Source organism: Coturnix japonica, chromosome 3 (genome assembly GCF_001577835.2).
Source record: "Coturnix japonica isolate 7356 chromosome 3, Coturnix japonica 2.1, whole genome shotgun sequence".
Taxonomy (NCBI): Eukaryota; Metazoa; Chordata; class Aves; order Galliformes; family Phasianidae; genus Coturnix; species Coturnix japonica.
The window spans coordinates 76,002,524-76,024,329 of record NC_029518.1 but is presented as its reverse complement, the minus strand read 5'-3'; the positions used below and the strand labels follow the sequence as shown (position 1 = coordinate 76,024,329).

Sequence of the window (21,806 nt, the reverse complement as noted above, 5' to 3'; positions counted from 1 at the left end):
ACCAATTCCCTGCCCCAACTTAAAGAAATTATTTGACCCAGGATTACGAGGCAAGGTGTTTGTCATATCTGTAAAATGATTGCAGGAAATGAAATGATTGAGTCTTTAAGTGCATAACATTTTGAAACTTTTGAGATTGATACCAGGTGAACTATGTATTTAAGGCAAGAAGATAAGAATCTGGAAAAACAGTAGAAATGTCATAGCAACACAATCTGAAACTAAGATGTAAAATGACCTAAAATGCAAGTCTGGTGATATATACATATTATCATTTCCAAATTTTCATAGCTATATTTTCATAGCTACCAGCCTTGATTCATAATTTTCTGAACTAGGATTTTAGTAAAACTGTTGGCCAGTCGTTTCTTATATTCATTTAAGACAGATATGAGATCTGTATGTTGCATGAAGAAATTATCATCACATCCATTCTTCTGAATTCTGATCTTGCATTGTTAATATTGGGTGTGAAACTGTTCAGTTGATGTGATTTTGACACTTTAAATTGTGACGAGGATAAATGCACTTTATTCTTTATATTCCTGGTGTGGGTTTGATGCAGTGGTACAATGCACACTTATTTTATAGCCTGCAACTGGCATTTCAAGCAACACAGTGAAGGGTAGTTCATAATTTATTTCAAGAAAGAGGCAAGCTCGTTTATATAAGTGACAGCGTCAAGTTTAATTAAGGGCTGCGGTGACAAAGGAGAGCTGACTGCGTGCACTCAAAATACTTTTCAGATGACAAATATCTGACACCCATAAAAAACAATATCCAAAGTAATTGGTAAGGTTGTGATACTTAAACCTGACTAAAAAGATTTCAGGCAGTATATTCTAGTAGGTTAACACTCTATCAGATTTATATGTAAAAACAGATAAATTAAACTTAATCTAGAGCCAAAAATTCAGATTTAGAGTTTGTGTCCTTCTGCTTGCAGGTAAAGGAAATGCAACTGGCAGTTAGGAGCATTTGTATCCCCATGCTTACTTTATTTGATTTTAGAACCAATATCCTTACTATTTCACCACTATGGCATTTTGGAAATCCCTGGTCAAACTAAGGATGTAGAGAAAAAGCAGTTGGTATGATTTATTTTATGTTCTTCCTTCCTGCTCTGCACACTCAGTGCTGTAGAGAACAGTCCAAAGCTCTTCTGCCTAATCCAAACCAGCATCTCTTTCTTTCTGTCTTTGTGGCAACTACATCATAAAGGGAGAGCTGATGTTAAGGATAAAGGTCAATATGATAGAATATGACAGCTCTGTGACATGAAAAGAGAAATGACTGTCCCTAAATATTCAGCATGAGCTTCTCTTTGATCCCTGCAGGGCATCTGCACCACAACCACCGCATTTTTGCACTTCTTCTTCTTAGCTTCATTCTGTTGGGTCTTGACAGAAGCGTGGCAGTCATATATGGCTGTTACTGGAAAAATTAGGACACGGCTCATAAGGAAACGTTTCCTGTGCCTTGGATGGGGTAAGTCTGTAAAATTCATTTACTTAGAGTCATTGGAATGAAACCCTTAATTCAGTGACAATGCCTGAGATATTATCATTTTCCTCATTAAACTTGAAAGATAGTAGATGGTGCATTGCTAAATGGATAGCTGGGTCCTTCCTAAAAGTCCTTCCACTTTAGCTTCAGTATAATCATTTACCTCAAGCCATACCATACTTATGTTTATGTTGGAATTATGTAATAAATATGTTTTAACATCATTTCAGAAGCTTTCATTCAGGTTGTATAATATAAAGAAATAAAAATAAAATAACAAAAATAATTCACTGAATTTCATGAAGTCTGTTACTAGTTCACTTTAAGGTGTATCAAAGATACCAGTAATTCAGGTGCATTGAAAAAATCCCTGACAGTGCTTGATAAAAAAAAATCTGTGCTTTACCAAATGATTCATTCCATGTATAATTGGTCATTTTAAATTAGCTTGCCCTGTTTTTTTTTTTTTTTTTTTTTTTTTTTCCTCAGGCAGAATAACTGGCAGTATTTGATCACCCTCTAATGATTTTTACTGTTTTGTGATTTTTTTTTTCCAGGTTTACCAGCCTTAGTGGTTGCAATATCAATAGGCTTTACCAAGACAAAAGGATATGGAACAGCTCACTAGTAAGTCAGTCTGAAATGTTAAATTACATTTTTAATTAACAGGTCTGTCATACCCATGAGGAACTATATAGCAGGATTTGGAGGCCCTCCCTAAAGATGTCCATTCACGCTTGGAAATGCCCTAAGAGTCTTTGAATGATCCATAGAAACACAAAAGGAAACCATATGCCAGTCTTGCACTAAACTCAGCAGGAAGGATGCCAGGGATACTGGTTTTCCTGTGAGCACTTGAGGCAGCAAGCCATTTGGAAACCCTAAGGATTAGGTTCACCTAGATGTCTAACATTTGTAGAAATTTATGAAAGAGAGCCTTAAATGTTCTGGTTAACCTTTGCCAACCTCTAAACACATCATCTAACACTGTACAGGCAAGAGTTTCTTTGGCACCCAGGTTTCTGCCTACCAAGTATGCAAGCTGCTTCCTAGCCTTTTGTGCCTTGAGCTGTATGGAGCCAAAGCCCTGCAGAAGCTTCCAAATATGTCCCATCCATTCTCCTGGAGTGCCTGATCCAACCCTTTCCTTGAACTGAACTGTATGTGAGAGACAGCAAGAAAGTAACTGTATTCCATTTACATGTTATTAATACAGGTTTTATTTAACCACCTGCCTGGTTACAGTGCATATTTAGCACCCTGGAAAAATCACACCTCAGCTAGTCTGCACTTCCTCTGTCTCCTGCCAAAGGAGCTTGGCCTGAGTCTCACTCCTATCCAGAATCTTCTTACCACCGAGACATTATGCATCAGGGTACCTTTCCTTCAGTCTTCCAATTTGCAGCTCTCCTCATGTTGCCTAAGAAATTAAGTATGTGTCTGGACAGCAGGAGAGGAAATATGACTCTGCAGCTTGCTAATGAGAACATTCATCAGAGATGTGGATGAGTTAGGTCAAGTCCTTGCTTTGGTGAATATTTAATTACTCTCCTTAGGATCAGCACTGAGTGAGATCAGGGTTTCCCCTCCCTGCCATGTGTCCCACCCTTGTGGTACATAGCAGAGGGAGCTTCAAGCCCTTTTTTCAGGTGGGTAAGGCTCCAAATATCCTGATTACCTGCTCTAACCACTGAGCTCTTTAGTTTTGAATTGTGACACCATGTATCTTGCATTTTGTAAATGAGAAATGGCTTACCTAACTGATGTTCTTAACTACAGGACAGCACTTACAGCTGGGAATCATTAGTGATAAAACATCTTAGGCACCTTTCAGGAGTTATATTGAGAACGTGCTACTCTGGCATTTTTATAGCTAATAAGTTCTCATCTTGCTGGCTTTTTTTATTATTTGGTCCCTTGACTAGTACTGAAATACCTGTTTGGCTGTGAGAATTATGAATTTTGACATTACAATGTACAGACCCCATTGGGAATGTAGGTCCACCTCTTACAGGATCAGTCCCATTGCATTTACTCTACTGAAATTATTCATGCATAACCATTTGCTTCAGCTAGTGTTGCTTCCTGTTTCCTCTCTGGGATGTATACATTTTTAACAGGAGATATGCTGAAATATTCAGACAAAGCAACAAATCATTAAGAGTGACCTGGAAAGTGAAATAGAGTAGGTCTCTGTACACATACCAACTTCTATCCAAAATGAGCTGACACAGTGCCATAGAACAAAAGCAGAAGAGAAGGTGTACATGGAACAAATGGAATCATAATGCAGCTTTTGTTTCACTTGCAAAAACATTTTCTTACTGCTTGACATCACAATTTTATAAAGAAAAGAATGTAAGGAATGGAATTTCTTATATCACCAGCTGATATGTTGTCCCACTCTAGAAGGCAATGAAGAATTATGGCCTATAACTGTAAGTCCATGTGAAAGCAGAGCACCTGTACTACTTTCAAAAGCACTTGTATAAGTTTTTGAACTGCTTGTGCTAATGGATATTTGGCCTATTTGGCTACATTCCATTAAACATGTAACACTATCAGAAATGCATCCTGTTGTTTTCCTAATTTTTAAGATGCTATTTTTGAAAAGACACAAAACAAAATGAAAAAGAAACAAAACAAAACATCATTTCCAAATAGAGAAATTTAAGTGAAAATAGAGCAGTTGGTTCCAGTCCCACACATGGGAAGTTTGACTGGAAGGAAGGCTCACAGATTTTTGAAGCAGATCCCAAGTTAATAGTATGGTATGTTTGAAGAGGTTGGCTTGAATTGTTCTTACTTGACCAAACTCCTTGTTAACAGTAACTGATTTCTGTCTTTTTCATTCAGACATAATTATTAGGCAGTTAAATTACTGTACATTCAAAGCCACATGTGAAAACTTTATTTCACAAGACAGTTGTAGTGATACAAATACAGAAACTGAAGGAATACCTCAAAAATAATTTGAAAAAGAAAAAACAGTAACAAGCCTTGAGCTGCTTGAAAGGATTAATGTAAGCTTGGATATTTTTCCCAACTATTTCCATGGATTTAATAAATATTTTTGCTACCTCTCCTCAGATGATGAAAGCTATGAAAGTACCACTACTGTAATTTACAGTTAGTAAACCTGTGAGACCCACTGATGTATACATACAGTGAGAGCTATTAATCAGTGCTGCAGATAACTTTCAGGAATTTGTTATATCAGCAAAATTTTAAAATTCTGCTATAGTTATATGATCCTAAGAGAAGGATCCATTCTCCCAGAGAGTATCAAACACTATAAAATGTACAGGACACAGGAGCAAGTCTACAGAAAGTCTACAGATGCTTCATCATTCAGCAGAAATTTATGACCATGTAACAGGGGTCCATAAAACCACTAGTAGATGCTCTCTTATACTAATCAATTTATATGGCTTTCTGCATGTGAAAAGCAGGGAGAAAGAAGGCAGAGTAGGAGAACACAGTAAAAACAACTATGAAGCTTGGGGGAGGGGTGTGTGGATGGCTATTAGATCAAAGAAAAAGAGAAGAATGAAAAATGCTGAAAGAGTCAACAGCAATTGCCTTGTAGTATAAGAAAGAACATGAAAGTCTGTCTTCAAAAATTCTTCTGTGGAAAAAGCTGGGAAAAGTGCATTTCAGAGACACTGATTGGTAGATATTGGGAACGCCGTAAAAAATCACATTAGATTGTTGAAAATCCCAATTGCTGAAAATTCTGACTGTAAAAGAAAAGAATACAAACTCTACATTTTCTTCCAGCCCTATTCCTAAATGGAAGTCACTCTTTTGAACAGTCTTTTTCCCTGAGAGTATAAGGAAGAATTCTCTCCTTGTCTTAAAGACTTTTGTGGCTAAAACATTTTCCTCTGTATTAAAAGAAACCACTGACATTTTATTCAGCACAAGTAATTGAAATTATAAGTCAAAATAAATCAACGATTTTCACAGATTGATGTTTCTATTTACTAATAATTTTGAACATTTAGATTATAGGTTTTAGTTATATACAGCGGTCCTTTTCACTAACATTGGTTAGGAACTGCACTGTGAATACATCCCGTCTCAGATGGGCATGTTCTCAGTATCTCATAATAAATAACCAAAGGCTTTTGAGGGGAAAAAAAAATAAAAAATAAAAAAAAATTAAAACTGCATACATTTTGAAAGATTTTTTCTTAGACAATATAAAAATTAATTAAACTTTTCTTTTTTTTTTCATTTCTGGCAGATGGGGGAATGTAGACTAGCTTGGCATTTATTACCTTTTTAATGGTGAATGAGATATAAAATATTTATATCAGTTGATTTTTTCAGAGTTTAGCACTTTGATGCAGCTGGGTTCATGAGGCAGATTTCACATCTTCACTGCAATGGGTAACAGTTTTATTCTTTGCAGTTGAAATTCCAGCCGTAACAGACTATTAAGATGCATTTGCATTTACTTTACGTTGTTTTCAAAAGCACAAAAAAAGCATTGGAAATTAAATAAAATATGTATGGTTCTGATGTGAGGTTTCTGAATGTGAGATCTAAGTTAATTGTTTGAATGCATATATTTGAGTTTTCTTATATGTAGGTGTGATCATGCATTCATAATAAACATGCAGTTCTTTGAATATGTAATCACTGGGAAAATAGCACAGCTGCATTTACTTCAGTGTGAAGCTCCTGATCTTTTGCAGATATGTAAATCTTTACATCATGGTGTATCAAATATTTAGAATTTGAATCTGTAAGTGCTCTGTGTTTGGAAATCTGATAGTTTTCAGTGAAAGCTCTGATGCAGTGTGATGAAGTCTGCAAGATGAATAGCTCACCAGAAAATACAGTTTTCATATGCTTTAAAATATGCATTTAAATTGTTTGCAAAATATTCCAGAGAATGCAGAGCACTTAAACCATTTATGGTGAATCTTCTTTAACAGAAATGTTGCCTTTATGACCTAGTCTTAATAGCAATTTCTAAATGACATAAGTGAGGATATATAGAAATGTGGTTTTAATCAGGTTCTGTGTTATTGATATTTGACCATTCACCGTTTTAAGTATTCATCTGTCAAATGTTATATAGATAGGCAAGTCAAGTTCATTTAACTCATCACACATGTTTAGAGAATATTTGGCAAGGATTTACAAACTTATTTTACATAATGTTCATCATAGATTTCAGAATATGTAAAATTTGCATTTAAACTTTTGAAATGTTAGCAATTCATAATGGAAATCACTTTTCAACTGTCTACACCATCATACCAACTAAGTAATTTAATTTTCTCCTCTGTGTCTATGTCCCTACATATTGACTGAGCATAAAACAGAACAAGCTTATGCTGTAGCAATTATTAAAGCTTTCTTGACAATCTGTTATATTTATTTTTAATTTTTTTAGTTCTTCTCTAATGTTTTTTCTAGCTGTTGGCTGTCTCTTGAAGGAGGGCTACTTTACGCTTTCGTTGGACCTGCAGCTGCTGTTGTCCTGGTAAACATTAATATCGTATATTCATGTGAAATGGTGTAATATACTTTTTAAATTATTAAAGCTTAGCCATTCCATAGAATTCAATTTTGCTGTAAATATTGAGCTCAGCTTAACACCTCCTGTATTTTGAATGCATGATTCACTTAGTTGTATCACATTGTTATACCAGTTTTAACTTCATGTTTACGCAGTAAGCTGTGAAAGAATAATGTACTGATCGGTGGCACAGTAAACTTGTTACAGGCATCACTTAGTTATTATCAGAAGCATCCCCATAATTGTCACTGCCGTGTGAAGTTCAGTGACAGTCTTGATAGAGTGCTGCTTGGCAGTATAACGCTGTGCCAGCAAAAGCAGCAGGAGGAGTGGAAGCAGCCAGCGAGTTCTCCATAGCTACTGCTTTTCAAGGCAAAGAAAAAATCATTATAACTGGGAAATGTTACTCATTTGTGTATTAATCTTTCACGTCTCTGGAAATGCATTTAGCTGTAGAGTTCACATTGTTTAATTGTGGACATCTGAAATGTAGATTTCTGCATCTATGCTAATTGTTCCAGATGTATATCACTGTCAGTGGAGAAAAATATGGATTTTTAAGGTTCAAATCGTAGGAAGTATTTCAAGTATCAAATTTAGAGTAAGAAGAATTGCACTCTACGTGTGCCACTGGCTATCAGTTGTCTGCTCTACAATCTGTATAGATTTTGTTCAATAATTTGTTTCACATTTTTCTGGGAAGGAGATTACAGGTTTTCTAATTCTTCTTTTCTTTGCACCAATTTTATACTAGGATAGCTCAATCAACACCAGTTATCTCAGATTTTCACTTTCTTAAAGGAATCAGTCTTAGTAGTCATCAAGGATAAAGCCATTTAACCACAAAGATTGAGATGGATGTTTACTACTTCCATAGTTTGTCTCATCATTGTCTGGAGTCAAGCCAGGATCCTTTTGTACAACTCACAGTCCCCCACGATAGAGGAGCCAAGGATGTTTACGAAAAGCCGGGCATAATTTTCACATGGAACTGTATGTTCTCTTTGTAATTGGCAAGCTTTGTTCCAGAGATGTTTGAAGTTCACAGTCACAGTTTGCCCTGCCATTAGCTTGTGGCTGTGCAAGGAACTGTTCTATGCAGCCACTTAAGGCTAAGTGTACGAAGCAAAAGAATTGTATAGCATCAGCTGGAAAATGTAAATGCCGAAAATAAAGTGATGATAAGAAAAACTGAAAAAGAGTTGGCAGGGCAGACTGGCAACGATTAGGGATTTTGGCAGAGGTCTTGGAATATCTGTTTGAGAGGAAAAAAAGGATCACACTTCTATAATCAGAAAAACAAAGATCATTTTTTTAATACATTGAACACTTGTTACTACCTTTCCATGAGTCTATGCAGGATAGTTTCATTGAATTCTGTTCAATAATACAAATGGATAATAACAGTTATTAAGTTGTCCATTAAGTGTCATTAGTATGTTCATCGAGTGCCAAAGTCTGCCAAAGCGTTTGTATTTTTTTTTTTTTTTTTAGGTTAAGTCCTCAAGTTATGCATGTGGGCACAATACTTTGTACTTTAATGGGGATAAACAGATAAACCTAAGGCATTCATATACCTCCCCACACCCCCCTTCCCCTTCCCAAAAAAATAAATGGATCAGACTGCAAAGCTCATGACTGGCATTTTTGTGAATGACAGAGACAGTGACTGAAGTGCAGGAGGATATGGAAAACCACAGGCTGGCTCTACATAAGTGAGGACATCCATGTGGATATTAAGTGCTTGAGGAGGAAGATGGCTACTGTCATTTGTGTGCACTGACCCTGGTCATTCAAATGCAATACTGTGTGGTTTTCCTGGAATAGAAAATACAATTGCAATTATGTTAGGGAAGTATTAAAACTATATTACTTGAGGTTCTAGCCAGCGGACGTGTGTATCTAACTTGGTACCAGGCATAATTTAAGATTCAAAAATAAGCCTCATGCAGCAGGCCTATGTATGATGCTCCTGAGAATATGCACTTCTGGTGTACTTGGGATTGGTGTCACATCATTTCTGATGACATACTCAGAAGCGTAACAAGGGGCACATTGCAGGCTTGAAAGAGCCATTTACTGATGTAACAGGATAAATTATTTCCTTTCAGAAAAAGATCAACTGTTTTGTTGCTTTTTGTTTTTTGTTTTGTTTTGTTTTGTTTTCTGTTTGACAGGTCAACATGGTGATTGGCATTTTGGTATTTAACAAACTTGTTTCCAGAGATGGGATCCTAGATAAAAAGCTCAAACACAGAGCGGGGTAAGAAACCATTGTGGGGTTATTTTAACAAAAGTGGGGATGTTCTTTAAAGCATATTCAAATCGTAGCAATGATTTCCAATTACAGATAATCCCAAAAAATGCCTTTGATTATTCTTTGAACATTTATACCAGTGTAACAGTGTGTCTAATGGATTCCATTCATCTCAAAAGCTGCAGTTGCATTATTTTGAAGGAATGCAACTAAATAAATGTAATAAAACACAAGTACAGCAGCATTAAGAATGAAGATTAAAACAAATCTGAGCAGATTTCACAAGACTGTCATACACTGAAACTTGTTGCAGTTAGGAAAATAGTTTCATGAATAATGTTTACTGAAGGAACTGATTATTTTTCTGTCTGGCTGCCAACTTTAATTACTGTGGTGGGAAATGTTACTCATTTGTGTAAACTGTTGTAAAATACACATTACAGCAACATAGTTCTTACTGCTTTATGCCAATCTTGAATCTGTGAAGAATTTACCTGCTTTCTGATGTCCATGTGAATAGCTATATTATAAATTGATGCATCAGAATTTGAAAACTGGGGGGGAAAAAGTTTTAAAAAAAGAAGTAAATGCAAATTTGGAGTTATTGACTGTTTATTTGCATTTACATTCAAATTATCTCAGTTATTATAAGAAAACATGTGGTGCTATCAAAAAACAGTAAATGACAATGATTTGAAGGGCTGCAACAGCAAGCCTATTGCAAAAAAAGAAATAATAATAATGATAATACTTCACAATTTCATCATTACTTTCTTAATGTTTATAAAACAATATTAAAATTTTGCATAATAATTTTTTACAGCATCGTATTCTGGTACTGTCTTTCAGACGAGCTTGTAGTTAGCAGCACATTTATGATAAATAGTTTGGCTGGTGTGATTTACTTTTAATCTTAATTAAAATATTAATTCTGATTTTAAGTTCTTTCACTGTCTTTCTGATAAGTATGGACCAGAAGGTTTCATTCTATGTTTTTTCATTACAAAATATTAACTTCTTAACCTTACTTTTGTCTACACTGCTGCATCCATGTCCCTAACTGTGTAATAACTTTAAGGAAAGCTGGAAAATTACTTATTATTCAGCAAATCACATTCATATCTGCTCTAATTCCAATGATTTCAAGACCTGGATCAGCCATAAGTTGTGCATTGTACATTTTCTGAAGATTTTTAAGCTTAAATTTAACTTAATTATTTTTTGCGGCTACTCAATTGTAGGCCATATATATCTATTTGCCTATAGTCTACTTCCTGATGAAACAAGCAACTTGTTTTCTAACAGTGAACAACTTAGTGAAAAGGTAATTTATTTAAAGAAGTAAAAATTGTTGTCAGAAACAATTCAGCTTTTCTGAGTACGTATAAAGATGCTCTAATCAAGAAACAGTCAGGGATCTCCTAGAAAGAATCCAGCAGAGAGCAGCAAAGATGATGAGGGGCCTGGAACAATTCTCGGAGAAGGAAAAGCTGAGAGACCTGGGGCTGTTCAGCCTGGAGAAGACTAAGAGGGGATCTGATTAATCTTAGGAAATATCAAAAGTGTGGGAGGCAACAGCAGGAGGCCAGACTCTTTTCAGTAGTCTGTAGTGATAGGACTAGGAGCAATGGCCTTCCAGTTCTTATTGGAGCACTGGATTTTCCACACAAATATGTGGGTGAACTTTTTGGTGAAGGTGACAGAGCACTGGAACAGTCAGCCCAGAGAGTGTGGTGTGTCCTCCTTTGGAGATAATTCAAGACCTATCTGGGTGCCTACCTGTGTGACTTCCTGTAGAGAACCTGCTTTAGCAGGGCAGTTGGACTCAGTGATTCAATCTGTAGAGGTCCCTTCCAACACCTGGAATTCTGTGATTCTGTAATTCTCTGATAGTATGAGATGGTGGTTTGATAGCATCATTGCTTGCTACTAGCTGGCAGGTGAAGTCTTGAGTCATTCATTGTGGCACAGGAGTTTGTGCAGCATCTGGCCTCCGGTAGAAAGGGCTTTGCTACTCATTTTTCAAATATCGTTTGTTCAGGAGGGCAAGATTTTTCCACATATTGGACTCAGTGTTTGTCAAATGTTCATCTGTGGAGATCATTTATGTAGGATTTGAAGCAGTGAATCAGGCAGAATATGCTGACTTAACGTGATTTTCTCACCTTGATAAGCACAGGATGAATAAACAAGCGAAAGAAGAGTGCGTGTTGTCTTGATAGATCTCCGTCATTCTTCTGTCACATTGCATATATGTAAAACCAGACAGAAAGATTGTGCTAACATATATATCAAGCTCTATTATTATTTACAAGGTCCAGAACAGATCTACAAGCACATCTATCATTTCTAAAGAGATTTCACATTTGAAAGTCTAGTAACAGTGGAGTATTTTTTAACAAAGATGGAGAGTGCTTTCCAAAATTTAGTTTAAACTTACCCATGGCATGTTTCTAGCTCATTCATCAACACAGATTTTTAAATGATGAAGAGACAGAGTTCTTTTCATGGTCATGGCTCTGCATGTTTATTTTATAGAAAATCTTCATTTGGTTTATCAAAATTGAAGGTACTAAAGATCAATATTTGAAGTCATGTGAGTCTTGAATTTGGCCGTAAACAGGCATTCATTTAGTTGAAATGAAGTTTTACTTTTTTTTTTTTTTTTTCCATTGTGGTCACATTTTCCAGCTCAGAATATCTTTCCTGTCATGTCTTAGCTATGCTTATTCCTGGTTCTGACAGCAGACAAAGTAGGAATAGCAAAAGTATTTATTTAGTCAACTCAGGAAGTTGTGTATGTTCTGTATTTAGAAGGAATATGAAATTCCAGGTTTCGCCCTTTAACTCTTCTGACAGGTGCTGAGGTACAATTATCCATACAATAAACTTTGAGCTTAATGCTTGTGTACTGTGTTTTATTAAAATACAAAACAGCTCACCCTTTTTTCAGTACCAACTGATATTTATTTCATCAGATCCATACATTTCACGCCCTGTATTCAGACCATCATTTGGCATGAGTAAAATAACTCCAAATGTTAGTAGGCCATTCAAATCTAAGGAAACAGTATGCCCATGTTTGTTGATGCTTGAATACATATTGTGGATTTCTTTCCCTCTTAATGCTCTGTAATAGTGTGTACTTCATACTCCTCTTACTTGTGTCTTTTTCTCAAGTACAACAGTCATAACAGGTCTGAATAGAGGGATTTCACTTTGTATGTCAATCCTAGCACGTGCTTATGTATACTTCATTGTACTGAGCAGTTTTGATCACAACATATTTGGGGCCTTTTTTAGATTAAATGGAAGAAATAGAGTCTGCATGAAGTGAAGCCCCATATCATTAATATTTAAAGCTAATAATAATGTAAAGTACAGCATACAGTTCTGCAACAACATAGAGCATTCATCCTGAATAAGTCTACTTATTTTTATGCATGACGTCATATTTAAAAGCTAAATTTCAGTAGCAACGTTTTTTGGTGACAATTCAATATTTTGTTCTTTTTGTGGGTGTTCTGTTTGTTTGCAGTCAGATGAGTGAGCCTCATAGCGGTTTGACGCTCAAATGTGCCAAGTGTGGAGTAGTTTCAACAACAGCTTTGTCAGCCACCACCGCCAGTAATGCCATGTTAGTCCTGATCATTTACATCTTCTTGTTACAAATTTTATACAGTGCATGTGATACAATAGTTTGATGATGACAACTGTGTTTGCTAACACTGTATAAAGTGCTGAGCACATTTAAATACTTTTTAACAACAACAAAAAACATTTTGCAACTGTGTTTATTAACTGAATACAGGATGTTATTTAGAACATAAAGTACCAACACTGTTACATACCTGTCTGTGATTTTCAAGTTAACTTGATATAGTGCCATCATTAAGTATGTTTTATTTTAAAAGTGAGCATTCATATATATTTTTTTTTCATTTTCTATTTTAATAATCTTACAGTGCTGCTTTTCTCTTTCTTTCAATAGGGCATCCCTTTGGAGCTCCTGCGTGGTCCTGCCACTTCTGGCCTTGACTTGGATGTCTGCAGTTCTGGCTATGACAGACAAAAGATCAATATTATTTCAGATCCTTTTTGCTGTCTTTGACTCATTGGAAGGCTTTGTCATTGTGATGGTCCATTGTATCCTTAGGAGGGAGGTGAGCAATGTTTTCCAGTTTTCTAATGGGCTGTGTTCTTGTTAATCTCTGAACTGTTCTTTAATGTTATGTTGAGCTTCCTCGGCAGAAATTTATTTCATAGAAAGAGTAAAGTGTTTTATGACAAGATGAAGAGGAACAAGTGAAAGGGAGAGTGGGAAGAATCAGTGAATTCCAAATACAGACAGTCAGGCTCAGTACAAAACTGTACCCACTCAATTAAAATGACTTTCAGTCAATCCCAAATTCTTTGGGGAAGTTTATTTCCCAAATAAATTTATTTTATTTTTGAAAGTTTATTTCCAAGTGTTTGGCTTTTCCAATATAATGAATATAGGGTATTGCAAACGAGAATGTCCTTTTCTTGAAGAATAAAGGCTATATATTTTTTGCAATCTCTAACACCAATTCAAATATAAAATTATTTCTGCACATAGTGCCCCTGAAAGAGTAGTTATTGAGGTGACAGGATGAAGAAAGAGCTATCCCTTCATCTTTTACACATTCTGGTGATAATGTATTCAAATGAAGAGTGATAACATTTAGGGAAGAGAAACGAAAAGTTAGTATCCCTTGATTGCCCTTTTCAGCTAAAATCTAACATCAGAGCAACTGTGTAAGTTCTTTAACCTGACTCTGATGAAAACTTCATTAACAATCTAAACTACTAACCAGCCCAATACTTTTACTGAAAGAAGTTTTCCAGATGTGTGGAGGTGGGAGCATCTGTCAAAAATTTGTTGAATGGAGCTGCGCTGGAGAGCAGTAGCCCTGTTGAACCAGCATATCTTTTTACAGAGCTCATGTCCACTTAGACACTATTTTCTATTTTCCATTCCTATGTGAGGGATATGATGCCCTAAATGCCCCTACATTTGATACGATTGCCTCTTATCAAAAAAGAAGATGGAGCTTCTTTTTGATCATGACAAGTTAGGCAGAAGCAAAGATATAGAGACAGTTTCTTCACATTTGAAAATAGATTAGCTGAAATAATAGTTGATAGTAGTGGAAGACAAAGAAGTCTAGATGTACTGATGTTTGAACTGTATTTCACATAACACATTACATCTTTTCTAGTCCTCTGTCTTTAAAGTGTAGATTAGGATTAATCAAATTCAGTTTTTCATATGTAAAAAGAAAATAATTAAACAGTTCTTTAAGAAGAGGACAGAAGTAAGATTTACTGCACTTAAAACTTTTTTTTTTTTTTTACAAATGGGTATATGGTCTGCACTTTGCAGCAGAAAGGATACATTTGTTAGTTTCGAGAAGTTCCTACACAGAGGGAGACGTAACTAATTTGTGTTTCATTCTGACTCTAGCAATGCTTGCTTTCTAGTCTAGTTCTAGAGATTCTTTGTTGAGTCCTTGTGGAAACCAAGATAGCACATCATGCACAGTGTGCAATGCAGTCTTTGCACTTCACAGGGTATCTCCCCAGATGAAGGAGTAGTCTGTTACCTTCTGTTGTCTGCAAAAGATTTTTGCTCTGCCAGTGCATGTCAGAGAAACTCTGCCAACATATTTGTCATTCTTGATGACAGCTACAAAGCTATCTCAGTTATAGCCTATAGGATTGATCTAATATTTATAGCATACTGGCGCAGGCAAAACAGTAATTCTGACTGTCAGAAGAAAAAAAAAAAAGGAAAAAAAAAAAAAAGTGAAGCAGGATAAATCACCGTAAAATTCAAACAAAGAAGAAGACAGCCCTGTTTTACTATGCCCTTATTGTTGTTGTATTACAAAAAAAACAAAGACTTTTAAAGCTGTATAGATAAAACCCTCCCATTTCCCTTTAGTCATATGGATATAAACATAAATGATAGAACCATTTTTTACTTTCAGTAGTATACTATATCAATGATCTTGTGTGATAAGGGCTTCACTGAGAAACCAGGGGGGTTGACTAAGACATACAACTAAATGAGACCTGCATGATGTGCTGTGTCTATTTCTGCTCCACATCAATTGAAGATCTTTTGGAAAGACGTTAAATCTTTCTATACTTCATTTCTGTAACTTCTAAGATAAATGTTATACTGATTAAGCACAAGGCCTCTTATAAATCAGTTGGAAAGTAGGAAAGAAAAATGCAAAGTAAGACTCAGGTATTATTGCTTTAAGTCTCCTTCATAGCCCAAAGAGCCAAGTAATTTTTTTTATTTTATTTTTTTTCTCGCTGTTTGAATATCTAATTGAGCATTGGAAGAGGATGAGGTATATGTCACAGAACAGAGATTGAGGGGAGAGAGGAGTGCTGAAGCTTCTTCTCCATCAAAGCAAAATATTTTGTCTCACCTGCTTGAGCATGAGAATATCTAAGGTTAATTTCAATCATAGTGCATAATTTATGTTCCTTCTGGTGATGGGAATAACCCACATATGTTTTTTCCTTTAGCTGTGCCTTGCTGACTGCAGCATGTTTAGATTAAATGCATCATTGGCATCTAAAGTCTATATTTCTGTATTGCAGAAAAAAAAAAAAAAGAAAGAAAAAAAAAGTACATGAGTAGAAAGAGTAAGTTATGAAAGCTTAGGGTTACTGTTGCTAAGGAAACTACTTCCATGGTATCTGCACGTTCATCACATCTGTCTCTCCTACTCTGCTTCGCTCTAAGAAAATCTTGTAACTTGATGTTAGAAGGCGTGGGGGAAACAAGATTATGCTTCAAAGAAAGAAGTGAAGACAGCAAAATCTTAACCAATTCTAGCAACACATTTCAACAAACCATTCAGAACAAGCCAGTATTTAGGCAGCTCAAGTTTCTGTTTCTGACTTGTATGAAGCCATGTGGAAGTTGCAACTCATGTCAATATGTTGAGTGCAGTGATATTTTATATTCTGTTGACATGTTCAAATCATATGCTGCTTGTCCTTCAGAAATACTGTAAGAAACATGCACTTATAAGAGAATCCTAGTGTCAGGATTCGCTATTAGAAAGTAGGGAAAGAAGGGCAAGAGACTTTTGTGAACTCTGAAGCTGTCTGAATGAGGGAATCTACATGAACACAGGTTCCAACACCAGTCCCAAAAACAAAGAGGATCACTGCATAAGCTGAGAGATCACATAGTATGTTCTGAAGTAACAAATCTTTAGAGTCAATTGTCATGAGATTTGAGATAAGATTCAGCATGCTTTAGAATATAAGATTTTGGGGATTTTGTCCTACCACTGTGCCAGTGCTCATCCAGGAGCATAAATTATGGAGTGTGACTTGACTTCAGAACTGATAAAGTGAGAGAAGACTTTGTAACAATTGCAAGATGGTAAATTGAAATAATGTCAAACATATGCAAAACCACAGTAAGTGTAGTGCCTAAAATCAGAATCTGAGTCACAATACAGGCCAGAGAGACCAACTTCCTAGACTACCAAGTGTGGGAAGCCTTGGTGTTTTGATGTCAATCCAAAACTTCTCACCTTGTTTTATTCTTCTTTCTACTCTATACTAGCCTTTCTCTACCTGCACTGGTAACTACAGAGCATGCTTACTCATTTAGGGGTTAAGTAGTTTAAAATAATACTAATTACTTTTTTTTCTTTAATTCATTTTGTCCGTTTTATGAAAGCTTATAAACAGTTTGATGTAAAATACAATGTATTAAAAGGGGACTGTATTATCCTGTTGTTATTCATAAAATCTCCATGAGTAGGATATCATTTTCTACCATTTAGTTATTCTGACTTAGACATCAAGAAAATTCTACAGATAAGAAATGAAATGTAGATTTTTCTAGGCATTTCATTCAGTGTGTTTTTGTATTCAAGGAATAAATTATACCTGTTTGTCTTGACTAGAAGTCACTCAAGGAAGTTCCTGTTTTCCAAGTTACAACTTGCCAACAGTTTGCTAACATGGATACTTGTATTTATAAAATCAAAATTCAAGTATTAGTATTTAGATTCCATTACTGTCTTGGAATACATCTGACAATGCATAAAGAAATGAAACAAAATTGGTTTTACATTCAAAAAAATGTTCTCTGTATACTTTAAAACTGTTGATAAAAATATTCCTTTCTGTTCCCAAAGTTGTCTTGCTGTCCCTATTGTGGTATGTGTGAGAATTCAGCAAAATGTATTTGCTCTCAGTTGCCAGAAAACAAGAACTGCATTTTTTTTAAAAAATGTGTCTCTGTGCTGAACCACATATTTCTGACAAAAGCATTGCATAATAATATTTCCTTAGACATGCATTCTGCTCAGAACAAAAAAAAGAAAGTATTCTCTGTGAAAAGATATTTTGTCAAATGTGCTTGTGCAGAGTATATGATGGTTCACAGGAATCAGTATAAGTTATTGTTTTCACAGGTTCAAGATGCATTCAGATGTCGACTAAGAAATTGCCAGGATCCAATCAATGCAGATTCTTCAAGTTCTTTTCCTAATGGACATGCTCAAATCATGGTTAGCTTTTATTTTTATCATTCACTACTAAATTAGTGTTCTTAGCCAAAAGAAAAAAACTTACATTACTGTACATGGCAAGTATGTACCAGCTGGAATTTTAACCTTTTTTAAGCATTAGTCTGTTTAGGTCATTACCTACTTGCTTAAACCTCTTAGCAAGTTTTGATCATTCTGCTGAGCACAATGCATTAGTATGCTCCACCGCTTTTCATCATGACATAAGATTTTTATATATGAGAAGGAAAAAAAAAAAAATCTAATGACATACAGTGATTTTTTTCTACCACTGGTGTAAAGAACATTGATGTGTCTGGTAGTCTTCCCTTCACAAATTCATGAAAAATGTTCTTTTCAAATCTAATTCAAACATAGAGAAACTGTTAGAGATCCCCAAAGGGGAATCTGTCTAGTGACTTGGATTATCAAGATAGTGAATGGGTTATTATGACAATTTGGATTTACTAATTTACTAATATTGTTAGTTAGTCTGTTACATATCTGTCCTTTCATTTTCAATGACTGTCATTGATTATAATAGATGGAGATGAGATCATTCCCTAAAACATGCATTCAGTTACCCTTGAAAAAACGATGAATTAAATAAGAATTTTTCCTTTGAACTTCATAAGCAAGAAGGAGCTCAGTTTTGGGTTTTTGTTTTGTTTTGTGGTTTGTTTTTTTTTTAATGTCATAAATCTTCATGGAAATTTTAAAAAGTAATTGGAAAGTTCCTGAAATCTATACCAAGATAAATAGTTTTCTTTTACTGGAAAAGACATGTTTAGATTTTCAACTGTTACTGATCATTCGTACTACTTACAATATGATTTTACTCATTGAAATAAATTATGTTTGTTTTCAAGGAATACAAAGTTTACTTTATTGCATTAGTAGCCAGGATGGGCATAATGCTGTATAGCAAATAAACACTCCATAATAAATTAATGAAGTTTCAGACAGGGTGGACTAATTGGATTACGGTTATTCACAATAATTTGTATTGCAGATTTTTTTTCTGTTTTTCTGTTTATAACATGACTATGAAAAGCTTCCTTAGAGATGATCCTTCCAAGTGATGTAGTTATTCTTCCGTATTTATTTAAAAAACACACACTGTATAATTTTATTAAAGCTATATACTCTACCTCCACCTATTTTATTTTATTTTTTCTGGTCAGGCAAGCATACTTTGAAAACCACCCAGTTATACTTTAGGAAACTTTGTAAAGCTCTGCTGTTGTAAAACAATATACTTCACCTTCTCAGGAATGAGAAACCACATTTAAGAGACTGTGACTCTGTAAGTAGGACATTTTGGAAGCACTAGTCAGGAAAAAAAAAAAAAAAAAAAAAAAAAAGGTATTGTGTTTTTGTTTTCAATTAATAACTGTTGTTCATTGTTTCTTGTTACAGACTGATTTTGAAAAGGATGTGGACATTGCTTGTCGGTCAGGTAAGAATACTGGGAGAGTATTTAACTAACAAAAATAAGTATGTTACTAGTTCCTTCTGAAGTAGATACAAAATACCATGTGTTAACTGTTTACAACATAGACTCATAAATGGTAATAAAATGAATTGATGCAACTATATGAATAGATAACCTATGTATAAGTTATGAATATATAACCTGTGTATACGAAGGATGCTTGGGTAGGTGTTAGTTTTAAAAAGGCTGTTTTCTAGGGCTCTAAGAGAATTCAACAGTAGTTTAAGGAACAGGGTTTCAGGAAAATGAAATATGATTCTGCTTTCTGTTAAAGACATTTCAGTAGTGTGTTTTTCAAGTTGTCAACTTTGCCTGTCTCTACATATAAAAAGAAAAACATTTTAAGTAATTTCTTTTTTATTATTTTATTTTTCCAACCTTGCTTAAGTAAAACAGTGGAAAACAATCCTACAAACCCTATAGCAATCTGTAATTCATGGAGATTATCCCAAAGGATAGTTTTTCCTAGAGAGGTAAGTTTACCTAGACAACCTCATTTCCAGTGAAGAGAGAAAAAGAGAGAGGGTGACTTCTCTGCAGAGTGTGTCAGGTCAGGAGATGCAGGACTTAGCTGTCCTGTGTCACCCACCTAAAGTCTGTCTTAGTTGTCTCTATGGCAAGGCAAGAGGGTTGATCTCATTAAAGTAGAGTTGCAGTTTCCGTTCACCTAAAAAACTTCAAGCTGTTTATTGCAATACAATAATAGTTCTTTGTATACATTAGTTTTAATATGCTCATGTCTTTCAAAGGGACTGGTTTATCCACCGTAACATAAATGCATGTGTGTTACCATTTAATGAAGAGAAAAATCCAGCTTTAATCTACATTGCTCCCACTTCTTGCCTTTTGCCACCATAGTGCTGCTGTACAGCCAGACTTCGGAAAATAGATTTTGAATAAATTTATGAACAGGTTTTACTAGTTAAAAAATTAACTTCATTTCCTTTTAATGAAAGATAACTTAATAGGTCATCGGTTGAAATGTCTGGCTGGAAACAATGCAGCAGCCATACTGCATTGAAGAAAATGGATTAGGGTGACAGGGTGTGTGGGTTGTAAACTGTCACAGAATCTGATATTTGTGCACTATTGTTTACAGGCAAATTGTTCTTTACATAATTGAAAAGTCTGCACCAGTTTTGTGTGAGGTAGGAGTGGGTTGCTTTATGAGCGGCTTGCTGCAGAATATGACAATGAACTGTCAAGCACTGTAGGATCTGGGTCATTAGAGCCCTCAGGCTACCAAAAGTGATGCAAATGTAACACCTGAGATACTTCTAGTCATCTTACCAACTTGCCCGTGAGACAGATTTTATTGCACAAGCTGGTATTGATGTGAGTTTAAATACTATTTTAAATCAGGACAAGAAAATCCTTGCACCCAATTGGAACAGGCTCAGTAACTGGATACTTCTAAAATTTTTCATTCTTACTACCTAAAATTTTCCCTTCATTACAGATCTAGAACTGTAACTTTGTATTTAATTGTAAAATAAATGATTGTGATTAATACTTTGATTTTGAAATAATCTTTTACTGAAAATTGTGTATTTTGTGCTGGAATTGTTAACACTCAGATGAAAAGATCACTCTAAGAAAAAGTTGTTGGATGTTACTATAGCTTTTACCATAAAGGACAACATCAAAAGTGGATGGTGAATGTTTTACAATATATGTTTATTTTGGAAGAAATTATTTACTGTGAGGGTGGTGAGACACTGGAATAGGTTGCCCAGCAAGTCTGTGAATCCTCCCTCCCTGGAAGCATTCAAGGCTAGGCTGGATGGGGCTTTGAGCAACATGGTCTAGAGGGAGGTGTCCCTGCCTATAGCAGGGGGTTGGAAGTAGGTGACCTTAAAGGTCCCTTCCAACCCAAACCATTCCATGAGTCACTGAATATATGTTTCTATTTGTAACCTTTTCCAGTTGTGGCAAATTATGTCTTTCTGATAGCAATGGAATTCCTTCCTAATGATATTAATTTTTTTCCCACTTTTATTTTAAAAATCATTGAACACAGAAAAGCATTAGAAAAAAATTGAGTGACAAAGAACATTTAGAAGCTCAGAAATACATGTCCATAGTTATAATCTTAAAATAGATCGTTATGACATATTGACAAAATTGTTCTGCCTTACAGTCTGTTTGACATTTTCCAAGAGGTTATGTGGAGTTCATAATGGCAATACAGAAGTCATGGTGTATTTTAAAAAAAAGTGGAAGGCTTGATTAATCTGCAGGTCACCTAAGATATATGGAAGGAAGCAGGAAGAAACAAAGGGCTGCTTTTCTTCATTTAAACAATTGAGGCTCAGAGTATATATCAGTTCATAAAAACACTTTCTAAGGCAGTTTTTATAGAATAAAATTTATCAAACACAAAAATCATTTAAGAAGATGCAATGGTAAAGGATATTACGTAGTGTTTGACAGACG

General features: G+C 35.1%; 1 protein-coding gene across 1 annotated transcript in view; it reads left to right on the top strand.

The window, feature by feature from the left end:
* The window catches only part of ADGRB3 (adhesion G protein-coupled receptor B3), a 427,438-nt gene that overhangs the window by 382,236 nt on the left and 23,396 nt on the right, over positions 1-21,806 (top strand). The window contains exons 20-27 of the mRNA XM_015859145.2: positions 1,338-1,488; positions 2,064-2,133; positions 6,940-7,006; positions 9,220-9,305; positions 12,838-12,936; positions 13,291-13,462; positions 17,783-17,878; positions 19,295-19,334. Of these exons, the coding sequence (XP_015714631.1) occupies positions 1,338-1,488; positions 2,064-2,133; positions 6,940-7,006; positions 9,220-9,305; positions 12,838-12,936; positions 13,291-13,462; positions 17,783-17,878; positions 19,295-19,334 (781 nt within the window). The remainder of the gene's footprint in view (positions 1-1,337; positions 1,489-2,063; positions 2,134-6,939; positions 7,007-9,219; positions 9,306-12,837; positions 12,937-13,290; positions 13,463-17,782; positions 17,879-19,294; positions 19,335-21,806) is intronic.